General features: G+C 37.2%; 1 protein-coding gene across 1 annotated transcript in view; it reads right to left on the bottom strand.

The window, feature by feature from the left end:
- Nucleotides 1–20,514: 20,514 nt before the first annotated feature.
- The window catches only part of SERPINI2 (serpin family I member 2), a gene marked incomplete at its 3' end in the record, with an annotated part of 30,739 nt that continues 23,757 nt past the window's right edge, over nucleotides 20,515–27,496 (bottom strand). The window contains exons 7-8 of the mRNA XM_080696402.1: nucleotides 24,769–24,858; nucleotides 20,515–20,591 (exon numbers count right to left, since the gene is read on the bottom strand). Coding sequence (XP_080552528.1) covers nucleotides 20,515–20,591; nucleotides 24,769–24,858 — 167 coding nt within the window. The remainder of the gene's footprint in view (nucleotides 20,592–24,768; nucleotides 24,859–27,496) is intronic.

The following is a 27,496-nucleotide window of genomic DNA, read 5'->3' as shown; positions in this document are numbered from 1 at the left end:
ACCTTAATAAGTAGAGAAATTGAGAATAGAATAAAGTTCATGAACTGGAGATAGATTTGGTACCTAAAACTGATGGAAACTTGTCACTCACTTCTTAGAAGTTTGGTGTGGACAAGACTAAGAGACTAAATGGATGCCTTTTATAAACAGTGTGAAGGAGGAAAATCACATCTGACAAGAAAGGTAATGAATTTGTTTTGGTACACTTTTGAGATGTCTTCAGAACACTGTTGGAAATGACCAATATACAATTGAATATTTGGAGATGTAGTCAAGAAAAGGTTCTGCAAAGGATAGTTGCAGTGGTTGAAATCATTGAAAGCAGGTGAAATACCCCAGTGAGAACAGATAGAATGCCGAAAACAACCATCAAACTCTGACAGAAACAAGTCAGACAGGGAAAGTAAACTCTCATGAAGACAAAGAGAAAATGAAATTGTAAACAGAAATTCAAGAGGAATTGGATGGACATTCAAGCAAACTAAGTGTTGCAGAGAAATTAAAAACCCAGACATTCACTGCATCTGGTGAAGAAAAAGTTGCTGCCATCTCCAGCAGTTTTCAAGAGGTAGATCAAAACCTGATTGCATGGAATTGAAACCTGAATGAGAGGTAAAGGTGAAGGGAAAAATAAGTTAATATAGGCTATTTTTCCAGGGAGCTTGGCTTTTATGCCAGACAGGAGCTCCTGACCTGAAATTGCTAATTGAATGCTCCCTAGTGAGTCAGTGTCACCAGTCAGCTACAAACCTGTTACCTGAATTGTGAGAGAGATGCAGTCAGAACTTGCTTCAACTTAAGCCACCAGTAAATTCTTCTCAACCAGAGAGATGATCCCAGCTTCTTTTGTAGTCTATTGCTTTTCCACCTAAATGACATCGTCAGAGATAATCAGCTTTTAACAGGATGAGCATGAGCAGTACTGTCTGGGTAAATGATCTTTAAAGGACATAGGACACTTGCAGGCAATTCAGACAAAAGCCTGCTTATGTTTTTTTCAACAAACACTGGGAATGTTTGACCCACCTTTCATAACAATGTATACCATTGAAGGCATTCTCCAGAGAACTCATGAGATTGAAGGGTATGTGTAGCAGATATAAATGGCAAGAAAATTGAAATTATAGTTCCGTAAATAAGCTGTTTCTCTTTATAATTTCTGATTTGAGAACAATGGACACATCTAGGAGAATAATTTGTAATTCAGATTCCAATGAAAATTGGCTAGCCTCTTAGTTCTGTGCTGTTATCGCTAGAAACAAAGGTGACGGGGGTGGGAAGGACCATGAGGAGAGACCGAGTGTAATCCTAACTGTTCCTGTAAACAAGGGCAGAACTGAAACTGTGCAAGGTGGAAAACTACTTTTTTAGTAGGATTTTGCATTTTTTAAATTAGCATTTGAACTTGGTGGCTTTTTTCCTAGTAATTCTGAATGACCTACCTACCTATAGACACAAAACTCAGGAGGACAGACTATTCCTTAAAACCATTTCCATCACTGCAGAAGCCACGCTCAGCTTTTCACAAATGGCCACAAAGTCAGTGTTCATCTGATCTGCTGGGTGGCGCTAGATCATCACATAACTATAGCATCACAAAAGGATCAAGTACTTCTAACACCTCAAATAGATAGCTATGACTATATGCTTATGGTCCTCACTATATATTTAAATTTTCTCTTTGTTGTCGAAATAAAGACACCAGGAAGGGAAAAAAAGAGCATGAAATATTTTAAATGTAAAAAACATTGATTTAAAATGACCTTTCTGATACTAATGTTAAATATTTTATATTTAGAAATGCCCAAAATTTACATCCATAGTTATATAACTTTTCAAGGTGGAAAGGCAGACATAGGTATAATATAATTCGCAAAACCTGAATCTATAAGCTTATTATAATTACTGATGTGCTATAGACAACAGCTCTGAGGTGATCTTGCCTTGTCCTGCCATCCATGAGATATAAGACCTTTACTGTACCCTTAGTGCCTCCTCATGGTGCCTCAGAGTCTACCTTTGGCTACTATATTCTCCTCCAAGCTTCTTTTAGGCAATTAAAGGCTTGTCTCCACATCCAACTCACAATTAGGCACAACAATCCTGCACCGTTTCCATCTACCATTGTCCCATTGGAATATTTTGGTTCTGTGCCCATAACTTCTAGATTTTATTAGAGCAATAACTACTTTGTTGAATGGCATATGTAGAAACCTCTGCATCTTTGAATGATTCTAAGGTGGAGACCGCTCAGAGTCTATCAAAATCCATACTCCTATTCTTCCATAATAAAAGTATTTAAATTGGATATGTGGCCATACAGCTAGAGACACTAGTTTCCTGACTTCTTTGCAGTTGTTTCTAGACTATGACTTAGTCATTACCAAGGGAACATGAGTGGGAGTGATAAGTGGAATTTCTGCCTCATTGGTTTTAAAAGAAAATTGTTGGCCGCCGACATTTGTTCTTTTCCTTTGCTCAGCTTTGATCATGAAGGTGAAGATATTTCCTAAGAAATTATAAGTCTTACAAAGGTGTTCTATTTGACAGTGTACTTTTTAAAATAGCAGCTTAGCCTTTACCTAACCAATACAGATGTTAATAGACCAGTGAGTTTCATCTCCCGTGTTTGCATTTTTAACACAGCATGGAGACCTAGTTACTTAATCACAAGGAGCACCTATTCTACAAGAATTCTCCATACCTTGTCAGGCCAGCTGTGTTTGCTACTCTCACAGCACTAATGACTTGCAAGTCTTTCTAGTTACAGAATAGTACAGGTTTTAGTACAATAGTAGGTACAGAGTAGATGTTTAAAAGCAGAAATAGAAAAGATTTGCAGCTTTTCAAATCAGGTCACATAGGTAGCTATCTAACCTGCTTACACAGAAGGTGAGCCCTGGAGATGTTAAGCTTTATAAGCACTATCATTGTTGCTGAGCTAGATATAATATCGCTATGGTTTAATATAGAATGGCCGCTTGAAGAGCTCATAAATTGGAATTTGGAGTTGATATAATAGAGCCTTGAGGGTTGTAATCTCAGAAATGGATAAATCCATTGTGATGGATTTACCTGGGTGGTACCCAGTGGGCCAATAAGAGTGTGGCTGGAGGTGGATCTCTGGGGATTATATAAACGGTTCCTCCTCCCCCTGTCTTCTCTCTCTTGCTTCTAGCACCCATGATGTGAGGAGCACAGCCCGTGTGTTCTCCCTATCTCTGTTTCTCATCACCATGCCCTGAGATCTATGGTCTCTGACCTCACATGGACTGAAGCCAAAACTGTAAGAAAACAAATCTTTCCTGTAAGTTACATAGTCAGTCTTTTATACTATAGCTACAAAAATGTTGAGGAGAACAAAATGGTGCGAGGAGTGGGGGGTACTGCTATATTTAAGTCTGATCATGTGGATTGTGACTCTGGAAATGGTTTGTTAGAGGAAAATGGAAGGGCCAGAATGTGTCTAGAAAGATTTATGGTAGAGACTGTGCTCAGAAAATTATGTAGCACAAAGAAGACTCCATATGAAAAAGGAGTAGAGGCCACGCTATGTGTGTTACAGTTTGGCAAAGAACTTATTCACATTTTGCCTATATCCTGAAACTTTGTGTGAAGCCGAGTTTAAAGATAATGGGCTGATGAAACTGGTTGAAGGAATCTCAAAACAGCAAAATATCCAAACAGCAAGAGAGATATTTATGTCTGTATTCAGTAAACTACACAATGAATTTGGGGAACAGAAAGTAAATCAGAGAGATTTTATAGGTTGGCAGTTTAGCTGGACAGGCATGTGTAAAGCTCGGATTCAGATAAATGATGCTTTGGAAGGAAGGAAGATGGCTGAAAGGAAGGGAGGAGTGGTGGCAGTGATGGAGGCAGGGCCAGAAATGGCAATGATGGAGGTGACAGATGTAGTTGGAGCCAGGAGTGGCCCAGATGAAGTAGAGCCAAGGGCTGCTTAGATGGAGTGGACCCAGGGACTGATGATAAAGACCCCTGGGGCAAAGATTAAGGAAAGTGTGACTATCTTTTCTGTTGGCTGCCCATTTCAAAGCCAATATAATGCTGACCTTGCTAGAAAAAGTGGGCCATAGAGGTTTCCCCCCCCAGATTTCAAAAGAAGGCCTGGGAAGCCAGGCAACACCTGGAAGGCCCAAAAGGAGTGCTTTGTGAAGCTATAAAGATGAAGCCAAAGTTGCAATAAAATCCTCTAGATTTAGAAAAAACAAAAAACAAAACAAAAAATAGAATGACCATGAGGAAAGTCCACCAATATCAAGCCATGGAGCAGGCTGGAAGAAGCAGTAAAGCCTCCATTGCAATCAGCCAGGCTGCAAGTATGGGGCTGCCAAGGCCCCTTGGATATTCCTTCCCATGGCCAAGTGCCATGGATGCCAGAAGTGGACCTGTGCAATCAGATGCTTGCCCTGCCAGATTTCATTACTCTTTTGATCTCATCTCTTCTTTCTGTGGCCCTATTCCTCTCTTTGACAATGCAATAATCTACTCTTTGTCATTATATATTGGATGCATGCATCTTGTTTTTTTTTTATTTTGATCTTTATTTTCTTTTACAGGGGCTTATAAGTGTTTACCTTGAGTGTCAAAGAAGACTTTAAACTTTGAGACTTTTCAGTGATGCTGAAACTATTAAGATTGTGGAAGCTTTTGAAGAGGATTAACTACATTTTGCATTCTGCACTGGGCATGAGCTCTTCAGGGGCTGGGGGTGGAATGTTATGGTTAGATATAGAATGACCTTGAAGAGCTCATAAACTATTTAAAATTGATATAATCTCTCCTGAGGATTGTAATCCCAGAAGTAGATAAATCCATTGTAATGAATATACCTGGATGGTAGCTGGTAGGCCAGTAGGGTGTGGCTGGAGGTGGGTCCCTGGGGGTCCAGACTTGGGATTATATGAATGGGTCCTCCCTCTCCTCACTCGAACTTGCTCCCACCGTCTGTGATGTGAGGAGCACAGCTCCAATACTCTCCTCTCCACCTCCCATTGCCATGCCAAGATCTGTGGTCCTTAGCCTCACATACACTGAACCAGAAACTATAAGAAAATAAATTTCCTCTAAATTACATAGTCAATATTTTATATTATAGCTGCAAGAATGCTGACTGGAACAATATCAAGATTCAAAACAGAGCACATGGCTCATGCATAACCTGGCTTTCAACACTTGACCTGCCAGAAAATGTGGCAGTTCATTAGAAGACAAGCAATAAGTATACTGACATTACTAACTTTATTGACATCTGAACTGTGCTTTAATATCAGGTGTTATAAAATTTCATGAGTGGTGAGATACCCAAAAGCTTAATAAAAACAAAGTATATGAATACTGGGGGATTAATTTATCAGATGGAGGATAACAAGAAACTGAAATCTTTAGTACTCATGTATGTGCTTGGATGCTGGGTAATAGCAGCCCTGGATGTCCCTGTTGCCTTGTCTAGAGCTGTGTTTGTACAAATTAGGGCACACCAGGGAAGACACAGACCTCATCAAAGCATCATTCTGTGAAAGGCACTTTCTGAGAACATTGTTCAGCCTGCTCTCTGCACAATAATTGTAGCTGCAGTTGTATGTTCAGCCATTCAAGTCTAGGTAACCATCAATAACAATCGTTGAAAGTGATTTTTGTTCTCAGTTTAGTCATAACAGCAACATGACTCATGGAAGAAAGAACACAACCTATAGCTTTTTAACCTAATAGATTCCTGAGAAACACAAATATTGTCTCAATGGTAATGTTCAATAACTTTTCACTAAGAAATCATATCCAAGTGTATAAAGAGAAAATGTCTACCAGGAACTCAGAACTAGGTCTTAAGACAAGACTCCTAGGTGGTTTTTATTTTCTATTCTGTAAGTCTTAAAGTAAACCATTTCTCCTCCACTCTCATTTAATAGACATTTTGTTTATTCACTTTCCATTGTTATTTAAGATTGAATAAAAGAGAATGATATGTAGATCCAGGCTCAGGAGAACAAAATAGGGCTATTTTTCCTGGTTTAATTCCAGTTTAACCACCCCATCAAAATCTAGAGAATTTTGTTTTTATCTCTTCTTATTCAACTTAGCCAATGAAACAGATATTTTGGAGTTGCAAAAAAACAGTTTTAGCAGGGCATGGTGGGGTACGCTTGTAATCCCAGCATTTGGGAGGCTGAGATAGGAGGATCACAATTCATGGACAGCCTCAGCTACTTAATGAGGTAGTTTACAACTCAGTAAGACACTGTTTCAAAATAAAGAATAAAAAATAGTGCTGGGGGTGTATCTCAGAGGTAGAATGGCCCTGGGGTTCATCCCCAGGACGAAAACAAAATAAAAAAGTTATATGTTAATAAAGCATTTTTTTTCTGGGAACTCCTAAGAATACTTCTAACATTTGTGAATCCCTGTCCAAGAGTATGAATGAAGACTCATGTACCATATGCATGAGTATTTAGAAATTACAAATCATGCCACAAATTTAAAGAAAATAATTTCTAGTCCCCCTTTTCAATAAATAAACCTATATAAGATCTCAAAAGTCCAGTTCTAAAGTTAGAATTTTTGCATTCACTCGGTTTCTGCAATAAAACATAGCAGCATGAGAAGAATCATCTCTTAGTCTGCAGAGAGAGCCTGCTCCTTTCTCTATCGCCTTTATCTCTGTTCCACACTGCACGGGCACGGTCATATGCCCATCCCAACCTGCAAGTCCAACTTCCATCTATATCATTGTAAGCACAGCCTTTTGGCCCCCTTTTTAGTCTTCGGGTGGCCCCTCTAGGAGTGTAATGTTTTCTAAGAGGCCAAACTCCAGGAAGTGCCCTACACAACCGTGGAAGCAGGCTTCGGACAATCTGGAAAATACATTCTAAGTTTTATATATCCAAACCATGGTCTAAAAGAGAGTTCCAAGTTCCAGATGGACATGATCCCCCTGACTTTGTGAACATTAAGTTTCTTGGAGAGTGCACAGCTAGTGGAACGCCACCGAGGTTTACAAAATGGGACTCAACTCATTTATCTGGATATAAGGGAGACACTGAATCCAGGACAGCAGTAGGCATCCAGGAGATGATGTGGGAATTGGATTTTGGTCGTGCTTCCTGTTACTGCCACCTGACTTCAAGATTTGAAAATTATCTTTTCTAGTAACCAATTACCTGCTGTGCTCTATGATGAAAGGGCATTGGTCACATCAAATCAAGTGCATAGTATATATAAATAATGATTTCTGAGCATGACTATGAATTCATAGGAGATCAATGGGTATTTCAAATGAATTGTTCATAAAAAGAAATATCGCAGCAGCATATGTCATATTGACGTAGATAGTAAGTAATTCTGATTAAGATCTCACTTTCTAGTCCCAATAGTAGAAATCTATAAATTACTTTCTTCCTTGCAAATAAATGAATATTTACACAGAGATACATATCCACAGGCATTGGTAAGACATGGGCAAGCTTTAATGTCTTTCCCAATCTCTCCCATTAACTAGGGGATAAAAGGCAGTATGTGGCCAAAAACAAACAAATGAAAAAAAAGAAAGCTGGGTGAACTGGGTAGGTGTTAAATATAACTCCAAGTTTTCACTCAGAGTTCTCTATGCAAAGTTCAAAGGAAACAAAACTCATTCCCAAGAAAACATGTTCATCTCCTGACTATCCTGGGAAATGTACACTGTTGCATGACAGATTAGGTGAGACATGTCCCAGGCACTCAGGCTGCCATGAAAGGGTGACATTTAGGCCTTTCATCATATGGGAGCAATTGGGTATAATGCTAACATACCTTTAGGGATATGGCATATGAACAACGAGCATTCTGGACACCTTACTTTAAACTGTATCCCAGTGATGAGGCAGCGACATGGATCCATGGATCCATGCATACATACATATATACATACATATAGGAAGGCACAGATATTTTCTCCAGTTGCTTCAGCCCCTTTTATTTTTAGGTTTGAATTAATTTAGGTCAGAATCTGGTTCCCAAAAGCAGAAATTTAATACAATGCAGCAGTTACTTAGGAAACCACAAAGTTCATTAAAAGAATAGTTCAGGGGACTTCTACCAAGACAGTTACCTACAATGATATGTGATGAGGTTGTTTACACTAACTACTTAAGCTGTTCTGATTATGTGCTGGAATCAAGTTTGGCCTACATCAGGTGGGGCAACTAAGTTACCTGCATATAGAAAGAAATGTGGGGGTATTTACACATCTCATTTCTCATGAAAGGCAGTATTTGTCTAAAGTGTTTGTCACTTCTCTGAAAAGTGACATATTCCTTTATAAGCATTAGCACCCCCAAAACTGTAGACAATCTCTTTATCAGGGCTGGACATAGACCCCGAAATTGAGCCAGATTATCCTAGGCATTTGAAGTTGGAGTTCAGTGATGCTAGTCAGCCTCTGCTGCTGGCTCGGCTTGTAAATATGGGGATTTACATGGGTCTTTTTAAGCCACAAACATGGAAAAACAAAAAAAGTCCATCAACTACAGAGGCAAATTTCAATATCCCAGAGAGAGACCAAGATGAAAAGTCATAGTCTGCAATTTTTTTGAAGGTGAAACAATAATATTTCATAGCCTTCTGAGAATGTACTGTTGGTCACCTCCAGGTTCTGATCCCCCCTGAAGTTTGTTTGTACTTTCTTTCTTGATAATTAAATACCCTTGTATCTTCAAAAATTTCTTATTTCCTATATAAGCATAGGTGAGTTTCTGTAGTCAAAAATCCTTGACTAAATATCACTTGCATTTCTAATTTTCCCTGTAAAGATATCTGTAAACACTGAAAAAAACGAAATGATTCTCTCTGTTCTCCTAATTCATCTTCTTCTAGAACAATTTCTGTGATTTTATATACCTACAAAGGAAAAAATACTTTGTAAAATTTTGTATTAATCGTCTGGGGCCCACCTTATGGCTATATTCTGCTCTGCCACCAGTCATGGAGTCATATAAAGATTTCATAGCTATTCTGCCTTCTTTTCTGGTGGGGACAAAAGGTTTGGGTGCTGTACTAATTGAACTAGTTATTCAAGTCAGGTACTGTTGTGCACACCTGTAATCCCAGGACTTGGGAGGCTGAGACAGGAGGTTCACAGGTTCTAGGCCAGCCTAAGCAACTTAGTAAGATTCTCAGCAATTTGGTATGATCCTGTTTCATAAAAAGGGGGGTCTGGGGTATAACTTGGAGGTAGAATGTCGCTGGATTCAAGCCCCAGTATAAGAACTAAAGGAGAAAGGAAGGAAGGAATGAAAGAAGGAAGGAAGGAAGGAAGGAAGGAAGGAAAGGAGGGGAGAGAAAAATTATCCATATGGCACGGATATCTTTAAGTCTTCGCTGTGTCTATTTCAGTGTCATATGCTCCTGGCTTCCCAGACTCACACTTCCACTTCTCTCTTCCTTTAGTCATCAGATTTTTTTGTAACATTTAACTATCTTATAATAGTGTGGCCTATATAATGTACACCAAGGTTTTGCAAATGTTTTGGTCTCAAGATATACTTCTACCCTTCAAATAATTAAGCATGCCAAAGAGACATGTCATATTAAAAAATAAAGCTAATTTAAAATATGTATTAATATTTATTTTATTAAATATTTATTTTAGAAATATTTTAAATATCTATAATAATCATTTTAAAGTAGCCATAATAAATCTACTGCATATTAATAAAAATCACTTTTTAAAAAATACCTGTTTTCCAAGTTTAAAAAAATCAGAGTAGAGTAGCATTTATTTTTTTTCCCTTTTTTTATTGCTGCATTGTAATCATACATCTTGTTGAAGTTCAGGGTGGTAGAGGCACACATGCACACAGCCCTCCCTCTGTTCCCACCCTATCCCCTCCCTCCTTCCTTATTTCCCATGCTCAGTGCAGTAATGGGTTTTGATAAATTTGTGTATGTACATCATGTCCATTGAGGCATTTTCCTCTTCCCTCTCATTTCCCTCAATTAGGTCACCTTACTCACTCAAAGCTGCCTTTGTTTGGGGTACCTCCTGTGTCCCAATTTTTCCCTAGCTTCCACATATAAGGAAGAACCTCTGACCTTTCACTTTTTTTGTGACTGACTAATATCACTTAGTATAATGTTCTCCAGTTCATTTATTTCCCTAAAAATGACATAATTTTGTTCTTCTTTATGGCTTTGTAAATTTCCATTGTTTGTATATCCCATCGTTTTGTAATCCATTTATCTGCTGATGGACAAATAGCCAATAAATATATGAAAAAATGTTCAACATTTTTGCAAATAAAACTACCCTGATATGTCATCTAACCCCAACTAGAATGGCAATCATTAAAAACAAAAACAATAACAAATGCTGGCAAGGATGTGGAGAAGTAGGAACTCTGATACACTGTTGGTGGGATTGCGAATTAGTGCAACCACTTTGGAAAACAATGTGGAGGATCCTCAGAAGAGTGGGAACGAATCTACCACTCCTAGGTACCCACCCAAAAGAATTGTTTATATTTTTCATATCATTTTGTGTGTACTGAAGATGGAAGTCAATGGCATTCTACTTCCAAGCTACACCCACAGCCCTATTTTATTCTTTTATTTTGAAACAGTCTCACTAAATTTCTGATGGCCTAAGTTGCTGAGGCTGGCTACAAACCTGCAATCCTCCTGTTTCAGCCTCCCAAGTACTGAGATTACAAGCATACACATGCAGCTTCATATTTTTTAATACCCTGTTTAGCACATGATAACTATACTCTCAAATCTCTATTTGATCTGTTGCAATATCATGCATCTTGTATTTTATGGAAATTCCACTAGTCACTCATAGCAGATTGAAGGTTAAATGAGGAAAAAAATTATTAATATTATTGTGTAAACAGTTTAACTTTATAGAATCTCAAGCACATGTAGAAATTTTCAGACCAAACTTTCAGAAGTATTGCTATGCATTATATAATCATATTAAAAAGTAAAAAGTAAGCAGGGTATGGTGCCATGCACTTGTAATCCCAGTACATGGGAGAATGAAATAGGAGTATTGCAGGGTTGCAGCCAGCCTTAACTACTTAGTGAGGCCCTCCAGAACTTAGAGAGATCCTGTTTCAAAATAAAGAATAAAAAATAGGGCTGTAGGTGTAGCTCAAAAGTAGAATGCCCCTGAGTTCAATCCCAGTACAGTAAAAAAAAGGAAATTCCTTAAAAAAAAAAAACCTTGTTTGTGTGGCCTTTAAGTTTGCTAACTAAATTTTTATGTTTTGAGCATCTTAAAGCAAAGCTTCTGAAGGAAAAATCACATTCCATTTAAAATTTGCTAATATATAAATTATTTGGTCAATTTTAAATTGAATCTGAAAAACCTATATGTATGTATGTATCACACACACACACACACACACACACACACACACACACACACACCCCTAGTAAATCAATTTAAGTTTCCATCATCATGAGGATAAGATCAATAAAGTAGTAACTGATTTTACTTAAGTATCTTAAATTACTGGAGCTAGTGGCACACAACCATAATCCCAGGATCGGGAGGGAGTGAAACAGGAGGATCACAAGTTTAAAACCAGCTTCAGCAACTTAGCAAAACCCGATTTCAAAATGAAAAGATGAAAAGCAAGTCTTAGATTATTCACATTGATTTTTCTTTGAACGCTCAGATATGTAATTAAACTATACTAATATTGTTTAGGTTTGGTATACATTTTATCATAACCTACTGGCATATTCAAACTCAGTCAAACTCAAATTACATAATTCTATAAATCACTAAAAAAAAGAATGTAGACAGGATTTGGAATATTTGAAAAAGCTCAAATATATCCAACCTAAAAATTACCTTTTATTAATATTCTGCAGAAAATTTGGTCAAGAAAAAATTTTCTCTCTTATAATCTTTTGAAAATGTACCAGAGTAGCACTCACTCAGTCATACTCTACCTTTGATTATCAGTTCCATGCTAAATCCGGTATGTAGCATAATACATAAAGTTATCTCCTTGTCCTTTTCTCCATTCCTGGCACACACAGCCCTCCAAGGTGACATTAAGGGCTGGAAAAGCAACTTAGAAGAAGGCTGCCTGGATTGATGTGAACCATTCCTGAGGGCCCTGGGGAAAGTATGTTTTTGCTTTTTCCCTTTTGAGTTCTAGGGTTTTACCGTTTTCTTCTGAGGAGGGACGCCAACATAGAGACAAAGTGGTACAATGTATATACCAAACTAAACAAATGATTATTTATATTGAATTTAACAATCAGCAGAAAAAGTTTCCAGAAGTCCTCTCAAGACGTAGCCTTTTACATTCAAGTCAGTTACATCTTTCCTTTCCATGTTCTCATTTTCTGTAACAGGTGAATTTTCTGTCTTTGCCTTGAAGAGATAAAACTCATCTGAGAGTACTTTCACTGGCCACCAAAAAGAAACCTTGAATCTTCTTAAAGACAAACAACAATACCCAGGATCACGGTACAATGTTAAAATGTCCACCAGCCAAATAAAATTATGGCACATAAAAGGTACAGAAGTGTAATAGATAAGTAAAGGAAAAATCAGCCAATAGATAGACCTCAAAATTACAGTGATAGCAGATTTAGCTGACAAGGACTTAAAATTAATATAACAATTTAATTCAAAGATTTCAAAAATATTAAAATGGTTTTAAAACCCTGAATAGAACTTGAAAAGAAATAAGAAATATTTTTATTTATTTAATGTGTGTTTTCATTACTGAGGACTGAACCCAGAGGCATTAGGATTCTGAACTATACCCTCAGCCCTATTTTATTTGTTATTTTGAAAAAGGGTATCGGTAAAATACCACACAGAGGCCTCAAACCTATCTCATCCTCCCAAGTACTGAGATGACAAGTGTGTGTTTGTAAGACACACTTGGAATCTCAGTACTTCCAAAAATATAATGTCTAAAATGAAAATTTTACTGGATGGAATTAAACACAGTTTAGTTTCAACAGAAAAAATAATAAACTTGAAGACAATACAAAAGGAACTATGCAAATCCAGGCAGAGAGATCATAAATTAACAAAGCTACAGTGTTCATGGAGGAATACAATATAATCCACCATACATGTAACTGAGAACCAAAAGAGGTGCGGAGAGAAAACTTAGAAAAATAATGTCTAAAATATTTACAATTTTATCTTAAATGCAGTTTGGGAAAATTTCTATTACTCTACTTCAGTAATATGTGGATTTGAGTAATGTGTCACCTGCCATATACCTATCCTCAGGTTAATTCAACTCTGATTATCTTCAGCCTGGTATTTTTCTAGTCTCCAAAGCTAAGAAAGATAATATATATATAAACAGCACCATAGAGTTATAAGAAGTTTCATGTGGGATTTTTTGAAACATGCTAAAGAAAAAAAAGCACATATCTTTATTTTTTTCTGCCTTCTTCTTGTTTCTTAGAATGTGGATTTGATGGCTGGTTTGATGACTCCAAAAGCCATCCCAGACCACGAGGATGAAAGAACAATTTAATGGACATTATGTACACACACAAACTCACCAGCCAGTCTCAGTGTTGTGCACATGGAGAGTCAGGGAGTGGGTTGAGAGCCTGGGAGTGGAGTAGGGGAGGCTCACTAAGTGCTGTGTGCATTATGTATCTATCACTTTGAACTTCATCATGATATATGATTACAAAATAAATTATCAATACAAAATAAAGCCGGGCGTGGTGGCGCACGCTTGTAATCCCAGCATTCGGGAGGCTGAGACCTGGAGGATCGCGGTTCGCGGACAGCCTCAGCTACTCAGTGAGGCCCTCTACAACTCAGTGAGACCCAGTTTCAAAATAAAGAATAAAAACTAGGGTAGGGGGTGTAGCTTGGGGGTCAAATGCCCCTGGGTTCCATCCCCAGACCCGCAAAAAAAAAAAAACAAAATAAATTAATAAATGCACTTTTTCTTTTTTCTTTTCTTTTTCCGTGTGTGTGTGTGTGTGTGTGTGTGTGTGTGTGTGTGTGTGTTGTCAGCAGTTAAACCCAGTTTTTTGCACATGCTAGGCATGTGGTCTATCACTGAGCTACATGCAACCCTGGCCACAACAGCTTCTAATCTTCTAACAACCATATTTTCTGCTTTGGCATGTTACTGATACACTACTTCTTTAAGAACATTTAATTGGCTACAGTGTATTGCCCTGTAAGGTGATTTTCAAAGTGTTCTATAGCTTATATTTAAATGGTATCTCTACTCATAAACAGAAACAATAAGCTATATGTTCTTATCAGCATGATTCAGTGAAATTAAACCAAGCACTACAGATAAATAAATTTAAATGACTCTTTTCCTTGAAAAATATTAATGTGTAACAGCCTCTGAAAGAAAAGATAAAAAACACTTCCTCCTTCAGGATTTACAAACTGCTATAACCACTGTACCATGAACTTTTTATAACATGGTTTGAAGTCCCTAGAATCATGATCCATGATTTTTGCATCATAATAAACTTTAATTTTTAACCTGATATGGCCATATTTTTGACAATTTCAAATCAGTGAGCCTTCAGTAAGCAATGTGAAAAGATGCAATAGTTCTAGTTTCTATGGGAAATAGAAAGATGGATACAACTGCACTACGGCGCAGTTCAAAGGAAGCAGACGTTCATCCTGGGCCCATTCTGATATGAGTAGATCACATGATGAGTTACTGTGATAAGAAAGAAGAATGTGGGTGGGAAGAAATAGAAAATGAAAGCATCTTGGGTTGCTTTATTTAGGAGAGGAAATACTTGTACTTGATCTTTGTTATGGTTTAAGTTTGGAATGGTTCCCAAAAGGCATGTTCTCCAATGTAGGAAGGTGGACAGGTGGACGTAGGGCATAGCTGGAGGAAGGGGTTCACTGGGAGAATAGCCTTGGCCACTACATCTCCTCTCTCCTCTCTCCTCTCTCCTCTCTCCTCTCTCCTCTCTCCTCTCTCCTCTCTCCTCTCTCCTCTCTCCTCTCTCCTCTCTCCTCTCTCCTCTCTCCTCTCTCCTCTCTCCTCTCTCCTCTCTCCTCTCTCCTCTCTCCTCTCTCCTCTCTCCTCTCTCCTCTCTCCTCTCTCCTCTCTCCTCTCTCCTCTCTCCTCTCTCCTCTCTCCTCTCTCCTCTCTCTCTCTCTCTCTCTCTCTCTCTCTCTCTCTCTCTCTCTCTCTCCCTTCTCTCTGCCTCTCCCTCTCTCTTCTTCCTCAGCTGCCCTGAGCAGTTTTTCTCTGTGACACATGGCCACCATGTTCTGCCTTGGAGGAATTGACCGTAAACTGAAACTCAGAAACTATGTGCCTGGCTTTTTCTCTTCTATGCAATTCATGTCATGTATTTTGGTCACAGTGACAAAAAAAAAAAAAAAAAAAAAAAAGCTGAATAAAGCAGTCTTGAGGCAAAGACTGTCGATAGTCCGTAGAGCTTCTACAGACAAATTTTGCAGGAGGGAAAAGCAAAGCATACCCAGCACAGAAAGCAGCTGAAACATCATTCAGCACGTGAGACTGAGCTGTGCTGGATGATCAAGCATAGAGGAGTAAAGGTCAGAAATGCAGGATGACAGTACGGAGGCTTTGAATACTGGTGAAAGAATTATGCTTCTTTTTTTCATACAGTGAGGAATCAACATCTTCATAATTATTTGCTGTTTTCACTTGGATTTTTTTGGGGGGTATACTAGGGATTGAACTCAGGGGCATTTTATCTCTGAGCTACACCCCCAGCACAATTTTTAATAGGGTTTTGCTAGGTTCCTGAAACTCTTGCTAAATTTTCGAGGCTGATCTCAAACCTGCAATTCTCCTGCCTCAGCCTCCCAAGTACTAGAATTTCAGGTGAGCACCACTACATCCAGCTTTTCATTTAGATTTTTAATATAATCTTTTCTCGTTGACCTCTTTCTTAATTAGATCTGATGGATTCTTTTCTGCCTTATTGATTATTAGATCATTCTGAGAATAGCTAAGACAATGATCATAAAAGCGAGAGTACCTTATACCAGCGTTCTCGGGCTGTGGTTCCCAGACCTTCAGCATCAGCATCTCCTATTAGCCAGTTAGTAATGTAGACACTGAGGGTCCAACCCAGGCCTGTCAATCAGGAATGCGGTGGTTGGGGTGCAGCCAGATGTGCATCAGCCTCCAGATGATTCTGATGTGCCTCAACGTGTGAAAACTATTGGCTCCATGATTAAGAGACAAAGTTTAGGGTCAAAGATTTAGAGCTCAAATACCAATTTCACCAGTTATTAGATGTGGCCCTGGAACAAATCTTCTTAACCTTTCAGAAAAATCAATTTCCTCATTTTATAGAGTGTGAAAGAGAAGTGAGGATTATGTGTGACACTACATATTCCTTAAAATTGTAAGATCTCCTTGCATATAAGCTACTGTGATTTACAAAATAGTATACTTATGAGAAATTTTGATCTAAATATTTTCATATATATAAGAATATGTGATACAAATTGTGACAACCCAAATAATTCAAATCTAATATGTGTGTATAATCCAAAGGAAAATCTTTTTTTGTCTGTACAGATTTCTGGTGAGAACTTGTTTGGATCTTCATTTCTCTTTTGATTTTCTATGAAGCATTAAAACACATGCTTTTAAATATCACCAGCAAGGCCATTTCATGTAGGCATAATTTTTTATTAGTCAAAAATATGTTTGAGACAAATCATTAAGCAAAATATCCCTTGGCCTCCAACACACAAAACACACTAAAACACACAAAGAAGGAAAATATATGATATATTAAATGTTTATGAGGAATATTAATTTGTCAATATTTTATCCTAAATAGACTATGTATTGTTGTGGATCCCTGTCGCGACCCTAAGGCTCTGACCAGCAGAGCCTAGGGAAGAAACACACGAACGCCGACTTGCTGATGAAGCTACTTCCTCTTTATTCCCCGCAGCAGTTTCCTTATATACCATACCAAGCCTGTTCCCAAAATATCCACCAATCCCATTCCCCCCATGTCCATCCCATGCTCCCTAGAAGGTACCTCATAGGCGTACTGGCCTAACCACGAGGCATTACGTCACAGTCCATGCATGAGGCGCATGATACTGACAACAGCGCATGCGCCAGCCAAGACCACCATCCTTGGCAGTCAGCCCGGGCGCCATCTTGGGCTGATGTGCCACACCCTGGCTTCCCACAGATCCCTACAATATGACAAGTATTTTTAACAAAAATATTATTTAATAGTTATTTTCTGTAATAAATAGATATATTTTATAATGTATTTATATATTCTAGGCACTTATAGGCACTTGTAGCTATCACGGTATGGAAATATATTAACTACAGAATTTATTTCAACTTAGAGGTGTTAATCTGGGAAGTGCTATGCTATGGAAATTATGTTTCTACAACAGCATAGAAAAGGAGATTTTTTAGTATGAACCCACACTAGAAAACTACCCTCTCTTCCACAGGAGCCAGGTGAACAGCCATGAAATCAGAGAAGGAAATAAACAAAACTTTGATACAATGCAGCTAGGTTGACTAGCAGGAAACCTGAGGCAGACACTTAGCAACACTTAAGTAAGAAAAATAGAATATGCCTTAGAGACTCAGTAAGAGCATCCACTGAACTGAAGCTGGAGCCTCGTCTATGTGCTTATTTTTATTAATGTCATCAGTCATGGCCATTTGAAATTAACTAATTTTTGTATTTTGTTTGCTGGTGTTCTGTCTGCCCACCACCAATAAAACATCAGCTGCAGGAGAGCACAGATCTTGCCAGCTTCGTTCACTGCTAGGTCCCAGTGTCTAGAACAGTGTCTGAACCCTGATGCAAGCTCAGTCCATACCTGAGGAACAAACAGATGAAACCCCAGGGCAGATTGGGGAACACGCAGAAGAAGATTTGAGAAGTCTGAGCTGCACCTGAATAAAACTAGTCTCCTCTTAACTGAATTCACTAGTCTCTTCTTCTTGAAGCAACAAAGTATATATAGATATAATTTTTTGTGGTACTGGGAATGGAACCCAGAGGTATTCTACAGCCGAGCTACACACCCAGCCCTATTTTGTAGTCTTTTTTGTTTTTGAAACAGGGTCTCACTGAGTTGTGAATGGCCTCACCGAGGCTGTCCGGAACCACAATCCTCTGGTCTCAGCCTCCTAAAACAAAGTATATCTTTAAACCATCTCTGCAGTAAGGAAGAACTAGATATTTATGCCACAAATGTGTGGGATATAGATTATCACTTACTGTGTTATATCTGAGAAAGCTCCAACAGACAGAATAGGAATGGATGTGGCTTTCAATTTTGTTATGATTTTTATGCAGTCACAATTATGCAATCACAATTAACTCTAAAGTTGCCTCTAAAAGCAATGTGCCATTTTAGGTATTGCTATGGGTGGATATGTAGACTTTGAAAACTAGATTTAAGTAGAAGGGGAAACATAACAGAATATGCTACCCAAAATTACGCCACTTTGGAGTAAGTATTGTTTTGAGCTGAAGGCAGTTTTGAGAAGAAAGCATGATGGCTCTCTGCCCTTCCTCTGTTTCCTAAAAGCAAGACATAGATTTTCAAAACTGTCCCCTGTCTCCTATCAGGAAAGACAAAGATTGATCACTGAAGACAATTTCAGGCACTTCTTAGACTGGAGATGGTACCAAAGAAGTCTATATAATGAACTTTACTAACCAGTCTTTATCTGCCACATGGTTACCTTCCCACAATTTGCTTCTCCTACAAGCTGAAGGCCTTTTCTTTTTTACTTTCTCCAAAATGTATGGTTCTTTGTTGAATACACTGTGTAAGCTGGATTTCTAAACCAGTTTTTTTTATATTAAATCAATAATGTTTCCCATGCATCCACAAAATATACATGTTAATAAACTTCTGTATTCTGCTTTTCTATCTCTTATTATAGGAGGTCTCACCTAAGAGCTGCGAAGAGCAGAGGAAAACTTTCTCCTTCCATACAAAGCTTGACAGTCTTCTAGCTCAGATAGCACTGAGTTCAACTTTACTTACTGTACTTATTTGGTTTGTGTCCTCGAATAATTTGTATAACATATTTTAATCTCAGTTTCTTGATCAGAAAAGAGATAATATAGCTGGGCGTGGTGGTGGCGCACGCTTGTAATCCCCACACTTGGGAGGCGGAGACAGGAGGATCGCGCTGGTTCAAAGCCAGACTTGCTGGCTTAAATAAAAAATATAAAAATTCCAAATAAAAAATATAAAAATAGGTCTGAGAGTATAGCCTGGAGTTAGAAGGGTTCCAGGAACCCCAGTACCACCAAAAAAACAAAAAAAGCAAAAAAAAAAAAAGAAAAGAGATAATATTATTTTATAAGATTTGGTGTACATTTAACATAATATATATACAGTGCTTGCTTCAGTTCCTGACACTTAACTAGGGACTCAAGAAGAGGTAGCCATTATCTGTAAGCACCTGGCCAAATGTTGCTTTGACAAAAAAAAAAATCGACATCTTAGATTATTAGCATTAAAGTGGAGAAAATTATAAAACATGTTACAGGAAACCATATCTGAATACAGTATTATTCCTTATATTCAGATGAGATATTTCAGAGTATTAATCCTCATAGAGTACAGTCTTGGTTCTAACATTTTCTTAGCATTGTTTTATAAGATCCTGGAAGGTCATCCTAAATCATACATAATTTGGCTACCACTTTCTATGAAACTAGGGAAAGGTCAATAAAAGTTATTAGCCAAGCGTGGTAGTGTATGCTTGTAATTCCAGTACTTGGGAGGCTGAGACAGGATCACTGGTTTGAGATCAGCTTTAGTAGCTTAATGAAACTCTCGGCAACCTAGTGAGACCCTGTTTCAAAATAAAAATAAAAATAAAAATGGCTGTGACTGTAGCTCAAAGACAGAACATCTCTGAATTTAATTCCTAGTATATAAATAAATATTTAGAAAATAGAAGTTCTTAGTATTTCTACTTTCCAGATATGCTTAACAAATAAATCAGCTTAAAAAAAAAATTGCTACCTTCCAAAAGGAACTATGTTACAATTGCTGTGTTCCAAGAAAGACATTGAAAACAAGATTAGCAAAATATCCTAAGCTTATGTACTGTCAAAGACACTGGATCTCTGTGTCTTAAATCACATCCAGAGAGGTATACACCATGCCTTCTGAATTTCCCTGGCCACGGTAGGGAAAAGGCTACAGCATGTGGGGATCTGTTACTCCAGTCTTGAGGAATTCAAAAAATTTCGTGCTTAACTCAAGACTTTGATATCCAAGCCATTTTAGGATTGCTGTAACATTTAGCAGTGATATTCTCTGCAAGTTTACTGCTTTCCAATCATATAGGTTTTATATAACACACAGAAAAAGACAACTAATTTTGCTGGTTCATTAATGTAGATTTATACAGGCACAGTTTTAAACAGAAAATTGATACTAGAAAAATATTTTCAAAATGATATTTTGCCAGGCAACTCTTTTCCAGGAATGGTCTTGCATTCTGAGACTGCACTTCTCATTCACAGTGAATCCAAGTCTCTTCCCTTTATTGTCAGCGTATCAGGATTTGTCACCCTTCCCATAAACAAAATTGATTCTAGGAAAAGACAGGAAAAAATAGATCTTTAGGAGTTTATGGAGAAAATGACAAAATGAGCTTAATATCTTAGAATTATTTAGTCTCTTTCTCTAATGTCTCTAAGGCAGTATCTAGTAAAGCCTTTCCTTTGTCTAAACTTAAATTATTGATATTTTTCTTATCACTTACGAAGTAAATTAACACCAATAACTTGTAAAGGAAAATGCAGTAGTCCTGCTTTTCATATAGGAAAGAAAAAAGAAAGTGAGAGAGAGGGAGGGGTTCTTCTAAAAATAGAGACACAGTCAGGCAAACATGGCATAATAAACCAGCGATGAGCACTGTAGAGTTTAAAGTCTGTGGCCCCAGCAGCCGTCTTCATATGCAGGGATTGTAAGACTGGGGTTAAAAGTGCAGCTTCCTATCGCCCCCTTCAGCTCTGAATCAAAGCTCAAGTTCACTGCTAAAAACAATATTTTCATTTCACCAGTATTTTCAAATCCTCACAGAGATGATATAAAGCAGAAATGCAAGCATTTGTTTCCAGCCATTCTGTGTTTGCAAGTAAAAAGGAACTAAGGACTAGAGGACGGAACAGGAATAAATGACTGGCCAATCTAGTCACCGTTTCTTTCAAATGTGAAGAGGCTTGAGGTCAGTGTTAATTAGGAGGATCCTTACATTCAGATGTAATAAAGGTTCATTCCAAAATTGATAAAATAAATTTCATATATAAGGCCAACTAAAATGATATTTAAATGTATTTTAAATAAAGCCTTTACTGATCAGTTCAAAGATAGACATTGCTCTTAGAATTGCCAATAACAACCAAGAGTGATGGCACAGGCCTGTAATATAAGTACTTGGGAGATTGAGATAGGAGGATCAGTGGTTCAAGACCAGCCTCAGCAACTTAGGGAGACATTGTTTCAAAAAAAAATTAAATTGGAGGTCAAATGCCCCTGGGTTCAGTCCAGTTGCTTTTATGTAGAAGAGCCCATCGAAATCAACTTAGTGCTCTTTTGGTGTATGGTATTGGACATTGAACTCAGGGACATTCTATCCTGAGCGGTCCCCTCCACTCTAAAACCCTGTTTTATTTTGAAACAGGGTCTTGCTAGGTTTCTGAGGGCCTCACTAGGTTGTGGAGGCTGGCTTTGAACCTGCCTCAGCCTTCCAAGTACTGGGGTCATAGGCATGTACCACGACGCCCAGCTATCTTAGTGCTTTTAAAGATTCAGACTCACATGATCCAAGCCGGAATGGCAAAAACAAAGGCCAGTGTGTATAATTTTGATAAATGCTCCTAACTGGGGAGCATTCTAGAGCATTTGTAAGAGGTGCCTTGGCACAGAACCTGGGAAATAAAGTCCACAGAAGAAATTCAGCTCTCAAATGTACATTATGTGGCCAGTAGTGTTTAGAAAATCGGAATTTGAATGCTTTTAGCAAGGGTGTGTAATCTTCAGTTCGCTACAGTCTCCACTATTTACCTATTCCTTTATACCAAGGTGATTTATTGTTTTCATTGCTTATGACTGATGAGCACTTATATATCCAGGTGAGAGTCATCCTGCGCTTGGGCACATTGGGGGAAACCTGCTTGTGCCAAAGAAGTGCTGACTGAGCACTTCATCAGATGCTACCTTCAGAACAAACTCACAGCATAAAAGAAAGCCAGTCTGCTCTTTCTGTAATCGTGCTATGGTTATTTTAAAACATGATGAACTCAAGGTGCACCGGAGATAGTATTCCTGGAAAGATGCGTATTAACATTTATGATCTTTGAACTGATGAATTTGAGACAGAAACTCTAGAATCAGCAAACTTCACCCTCCCCCATATTTAATTGAAATGTTTATGCAAAAACTCCATCAGATGAGAACAACTTTTATATCATAATATTAAAATGCATAGCATAATCAAAGCTAATGACCAAAATATAAGATTTCTCAGTGAATACTGTGCTGGCTCTTCTTCCTAGAATCAAGTCTGAAAGAGTTCTAAACACAATATTTTTTATTAATAAGGAGTACTGTCAATTTCAAAAGCAAGATTTACTCTTCTCTCAGAAATTTCATGAAATGTCTCACAATTTCTTCCTCAAAATCTACAAAGCTGGCCTACACCCTCAGCCTAGGGAGAAAAATAAGTTCTTTATTTCCTTGGAAATTTAATATAAAGCTTTAGCTAAATGTGCTGCAAATATACAACTCATTCGATGGGAAAATCCAAATAAAATAATGCATAGAGTTTTCACAAGACTGTTTGGCCAAAATAAAAATTTTAAACTATTTATAAAGTTGTTTGGAGTAAATCTCTGAAAGCCCTTTATTTTTATACTCCAGATATTGTTGACTAAATGCACCTTATGTAAAACATAATGCTACTATAATAGTCCACCACAGTGATGCTAAATCACCATTCCCGTTAATCTTAATGTTTTGTCCAGTTCACTTGTAAGAGGAAAAATATATAAATTACTAAACATATATTGTTTTAAGATAATAACCCATTCTATATTTTATATCATAACAATGTAAAGCCCATGATGAATGGGTTGCCATTCATTTTATTTATTTATTTATTTATTTATTTTGGTTTTATTTATTTATTTATTTATTTATTTTGGTGGTACTGGGGTTCCTGGAAGCCCTTCTACCTCCGGGCTACACTCTCAGACCTATTTTTTATATATTTTTATTTGGAAACAGAGTCTCTTAAGCCAGCGCAACTGGCTTCGAACCTGCGTGATCCTCCTGTCTCCACCTCCCAAGTGCGGGGATTACAAGCATGCGCCACCATGCCCGGCTTGGGTTGCCATTCATTTTAAACAACACTTTGAAAAAGTAACCCTAGTTTAAAAAGTCTCATTACAATAAATACCATAAAATAGTGAAAATTGTCATTAAGGCCTGATAGTTCAACATTATCACAATTAAACACATAAGTGGATTATTTGGGGTTTTGAATTTTCACTGATGTTTCACTGAGAGCTTTACATGGCTTATGAATATAATGAATCATCAACGTGGAAAATAGAGTCAAACATAATTATTCTAAATGTCATTATTTCGACATTGACACAGCCTCATTTCTTTGTATTCTCCATACTCAATAATTATATACTAATTGTATGAAATTAGAGTCATCCAAAGGTTAAAGTCGCAGAGATCAAATGACATACTCGAAATACATTTTAACACCAATATATCTACTACTGGAATTGAAGTTATATTAATGCGATCTCAGCAATTTCAAAACTGTTTCATTATTTCCAAGATATAACTTTAGAAAGAGTCATTCAGCATCAGTTTCCTGAAGTTAGAGTGATTTAGATATTCCTTACTAGACCAATATCAATAGCTCTACGTAATCTAACAGTTTGAAATTCTGAGATTAACTACATTTCTTTGCCCTATAAACCATTTTATAGAAATAAAAATTTAAAATTTCCTTCCTTTTTATAGTTATTCCCTTATTTACATTTTTATTTATTTTTACTTAAAACTTAGTATGTACCTGGCACAGAGTACAGGCTTCTCATATTCTTGTTTGTTTCTTTTTGTGGTATTGGAATAAAACCCAGGGCCTTGTGCATAACAGGCAAGCACTCTACCACAGAGCTACATTTACCAGTACTTCACAAGTTCTTTTATTTATTTGTATTATGTTCAAATAAAAAATAGGAAAAACATGGCTAAGAAAATATAAGCAATTTGCTTATCACTACCAATTAGTGGAACTGGTATTTGAAACCCAGTCAACATTCTCAACTTTTAGGAATGCTGATATTTTCTGTTAGGCATTTTGCCAAATTCTGGGCTGGATAAGATATAACTTCTGTTTTTCTGGCCCTTTATAACTCTCACATGACTACTAGGTCTTAAATACAAATACTATTTTTCTGACCTTCTTTGTCCTTATTAGTCAAACCTCTAACTTACTGAAAGAGCACTAACTTCACTAACTTTAGAGATAGGCATATAAAATGACTAACACAGTTACATTTCAGCAACATAAGTTATGGTGAAGCTACTTTTACTATTGCCCTCTTTTGAGCCCTCATCATCTCTGACACATAACCTGAACTTAACAGATAGCTATTGAAAGAACAAATGATTTCATACATGTAGATGGCAAATAGCAGCTTAAATTAGTCAGTACTCCCCCAAAGAATTTTCAAAAATGGTACCTGTTGGGTTATTCCTTATAATAAACAGAAATGGATGATTTGCTATAAATCGGTTTGGAGTCAGACTCATGATCACAGGGGTGTGTATGCCTATGAAACAGAGGCAATAGTTACTTAGATATTCATATTTAGAAGATCAGTAAAAAATAAATGCACAATACTTTTCTTAAATGAAAAAGGTTATTTTGGTCAAGGAATTAACATGTGGAAAAGTAATCATTTTCCAAATTCAAGGAAACTTGCAGTAAATTTAATAATCAAAATACAGAAGAATAAATATTAGATCATTCGTGAAATAATTCTAATCTCACATTTATGTTCAGTGAAGAAGAAAGCCAGATACTAAATTCAATTTATTGGAAGCAGTTACAAAGTATCATCTTGTAAACACTAGCTTTCTGTTCCCTTTTTTATTTACCTGTATGACTGATTCTTGTAATGGTTTCATTTTTTAACTCCTATCCATATATATTTGCATTTTGTTTCTATTAGATTCAGTTACAATTTATCTATTTTAGCTGATGAAATAATTTTTATTATAATTTTTTTTGCAGTACTGGGGATGGAACCCAGGGGCATTCTAACTCTGAGCTATACCCCCAGTCCTACTTTTCATTCTTTATTTTGATACAGGGTCTCATTAAGTTGTGAAGGGCTAAGTAGCTGAAGGTGTCCACAAACCACAATCTTCCTATCTCAGCCTCCCAAATGCTAAGATTACTAGCCTGTACCACCATGCTGGCTTACCAATATTTTTATAATAAAAAATTTCATGAGCTCAGAGATTTTAGGATGTATATAGAACATGTGTATGAAGATTTTATTATGAAACTAGAAGTAGAGATTTGCTGCCTTAAGATGTTTTACAGTGATAATTTATCATGTTTCTTCATTACAGCATTTGTCAATACTTAGGATGGGAAAACTTAAATTGTTGGATAGTTTTCTTTCTTGATTATGTCTATACTCAATTTAGGTATTTTCTTTACCTAAAATGCAATTATTTTGTACAGTTTTTTTCAGACCCAAGGAAAAGTAAAATCAATGTGCTGATAAGAATTGAAAAGCAATCAAATATAACCTTGGTAATGTAACATAAATGGCACTTTTCTATCAAGAACATCAGGGCCTGTTTTGCCTAAACTGCCAGAAAAAAAAAAATAGGCTTCTGTCTAAATTATTGAGAAGCAAAGTTCGTCTTGCTCCCATTCCCACTTGCAGTGAATTCTTGGCCTGTTTTATTCTTGGGCAAGCCCTGGACAGATTCTTCAGTCAAGATGCTCAGGCTGACTGCTCTGAGGCAAGGCATCATGAGGTAAGGCCTTTCCTTAATGATTGCTGGAGAATTCTAGGCTTAACAAGGGAAGGCAGTAGGAAATAGCAGAATGAGCTCTGAACCTGAAGTCAGGGAACCTGATTTCAGTTCAAACTCTGCTTTTAATGAATTGTATGACATCACTCAGGTGATTTCACATTGCTGGACCTTTTCCTTCAACAACACAATGAGAGGATCAAACAATGAAATTTAAGGACTATTCCAGTTTTGCATAAAAGCATCTGAAAAATTGATCTACATGAGTCAGCAAACTCATCCAAAGACATCCTTTTGATTTATCCCAGGACTTATGTAGCCCATCCCTACAATCTGAGTTTCTTGAGCACAGCAATGCAAAGCCCTTAAGGAGATAACAAAATGGTAATCAGAGTCCAATATGTCCCACCCAGATGCCAAAATCCATCAGCACCATGCAGCAGTACGAAACAATCCAGAGATTGCTAAGCAGCTACAAATTTTTAAAATTTTATTCTAAATAATGCACATTTTTAAAACATCGATTAGAATCCAAGTAGTATGAAGAGTTAAAGTAGATTTAATGGGTCAGTAATTAAAGATTATTGCCCATTTCTAATTGGGTTCACAACCATTTTTCACTTATTTTTCAGAAATTAGTTATATGCAGCATAGATACTATTGAAAATGTCATTTGTTCAAGGAAGTATAGAAGAGAGGTGGTTTTAACCTGGAATATACACACAAATCACACAATAAGCTTGGAAATTCTGATTCTAATTCAGGAGGTCTGGATTTAGACCTAAGATTCTACCTTTTTAACAAGTTTTCATGTGATGCTACTGTTGCTAGGTTGGGCCCTGCACATATACTGGCTAAGGCAGGTCTCAGCCAAAGGAGCACTGTTCTCAACCTTGGGTGCACGTTGCGATCACTTAGGGAAACTAGAGAAAAAACTAGAGGCAGGATCTCACCAACAGAGGTACTGATTCAGTTATAGTCTGGGCACAGGATTTTTACAAAGTTTCCAGCTGATTCTAATATATAGCAAAGTTTGAGAGCCCCTGCCATGGAGACAATAACAAGAATCAGATTAGCAAAATAAAGACCAACTTGGTGCAATGGAAGAATGAAGTTAAATGCAATCACATGTGATTAAGCATTCCTAACAATAAGGATTTCATATGTGGGCCTAAAGACTCTTCTGAAGATCCTATTTGGGAATTGGCAGGTAATCCAATTTGCAAACAAGCTAGTACTAATAGGTAAGCCTCAACTCCTCACAAATTCCTTCTTTTCCCTTCTGCAAAATGTTGAGACAGAAATGATGTATGGACAGTTCATGCAAACTTTGTCTTTTATTCTTTCCGTCATGTGCTACTTAGAACAGGAGAACAGGAAGATCAGAAAATAACAAGAAAACCAGCATCCTTCATC

The sequence above is a fragment of the Muscardinus avellanarius genome (assembly GCF_963383645.1).
Source record: "Muscardinus avellanarius genome assembly, chromosome: 5".
Lineage (NCBI taxonomy): Eukaryota > Metazoa > Chordata > Mammalia > Rodentia > Gliridae > Muscardinus > Muscardinus avellanarius.
The sequence above is the reverse complement of the archived record's forward strand: the minus strand, read 5'-3'. Positions and strand labels throughout refer to the sequence as shown.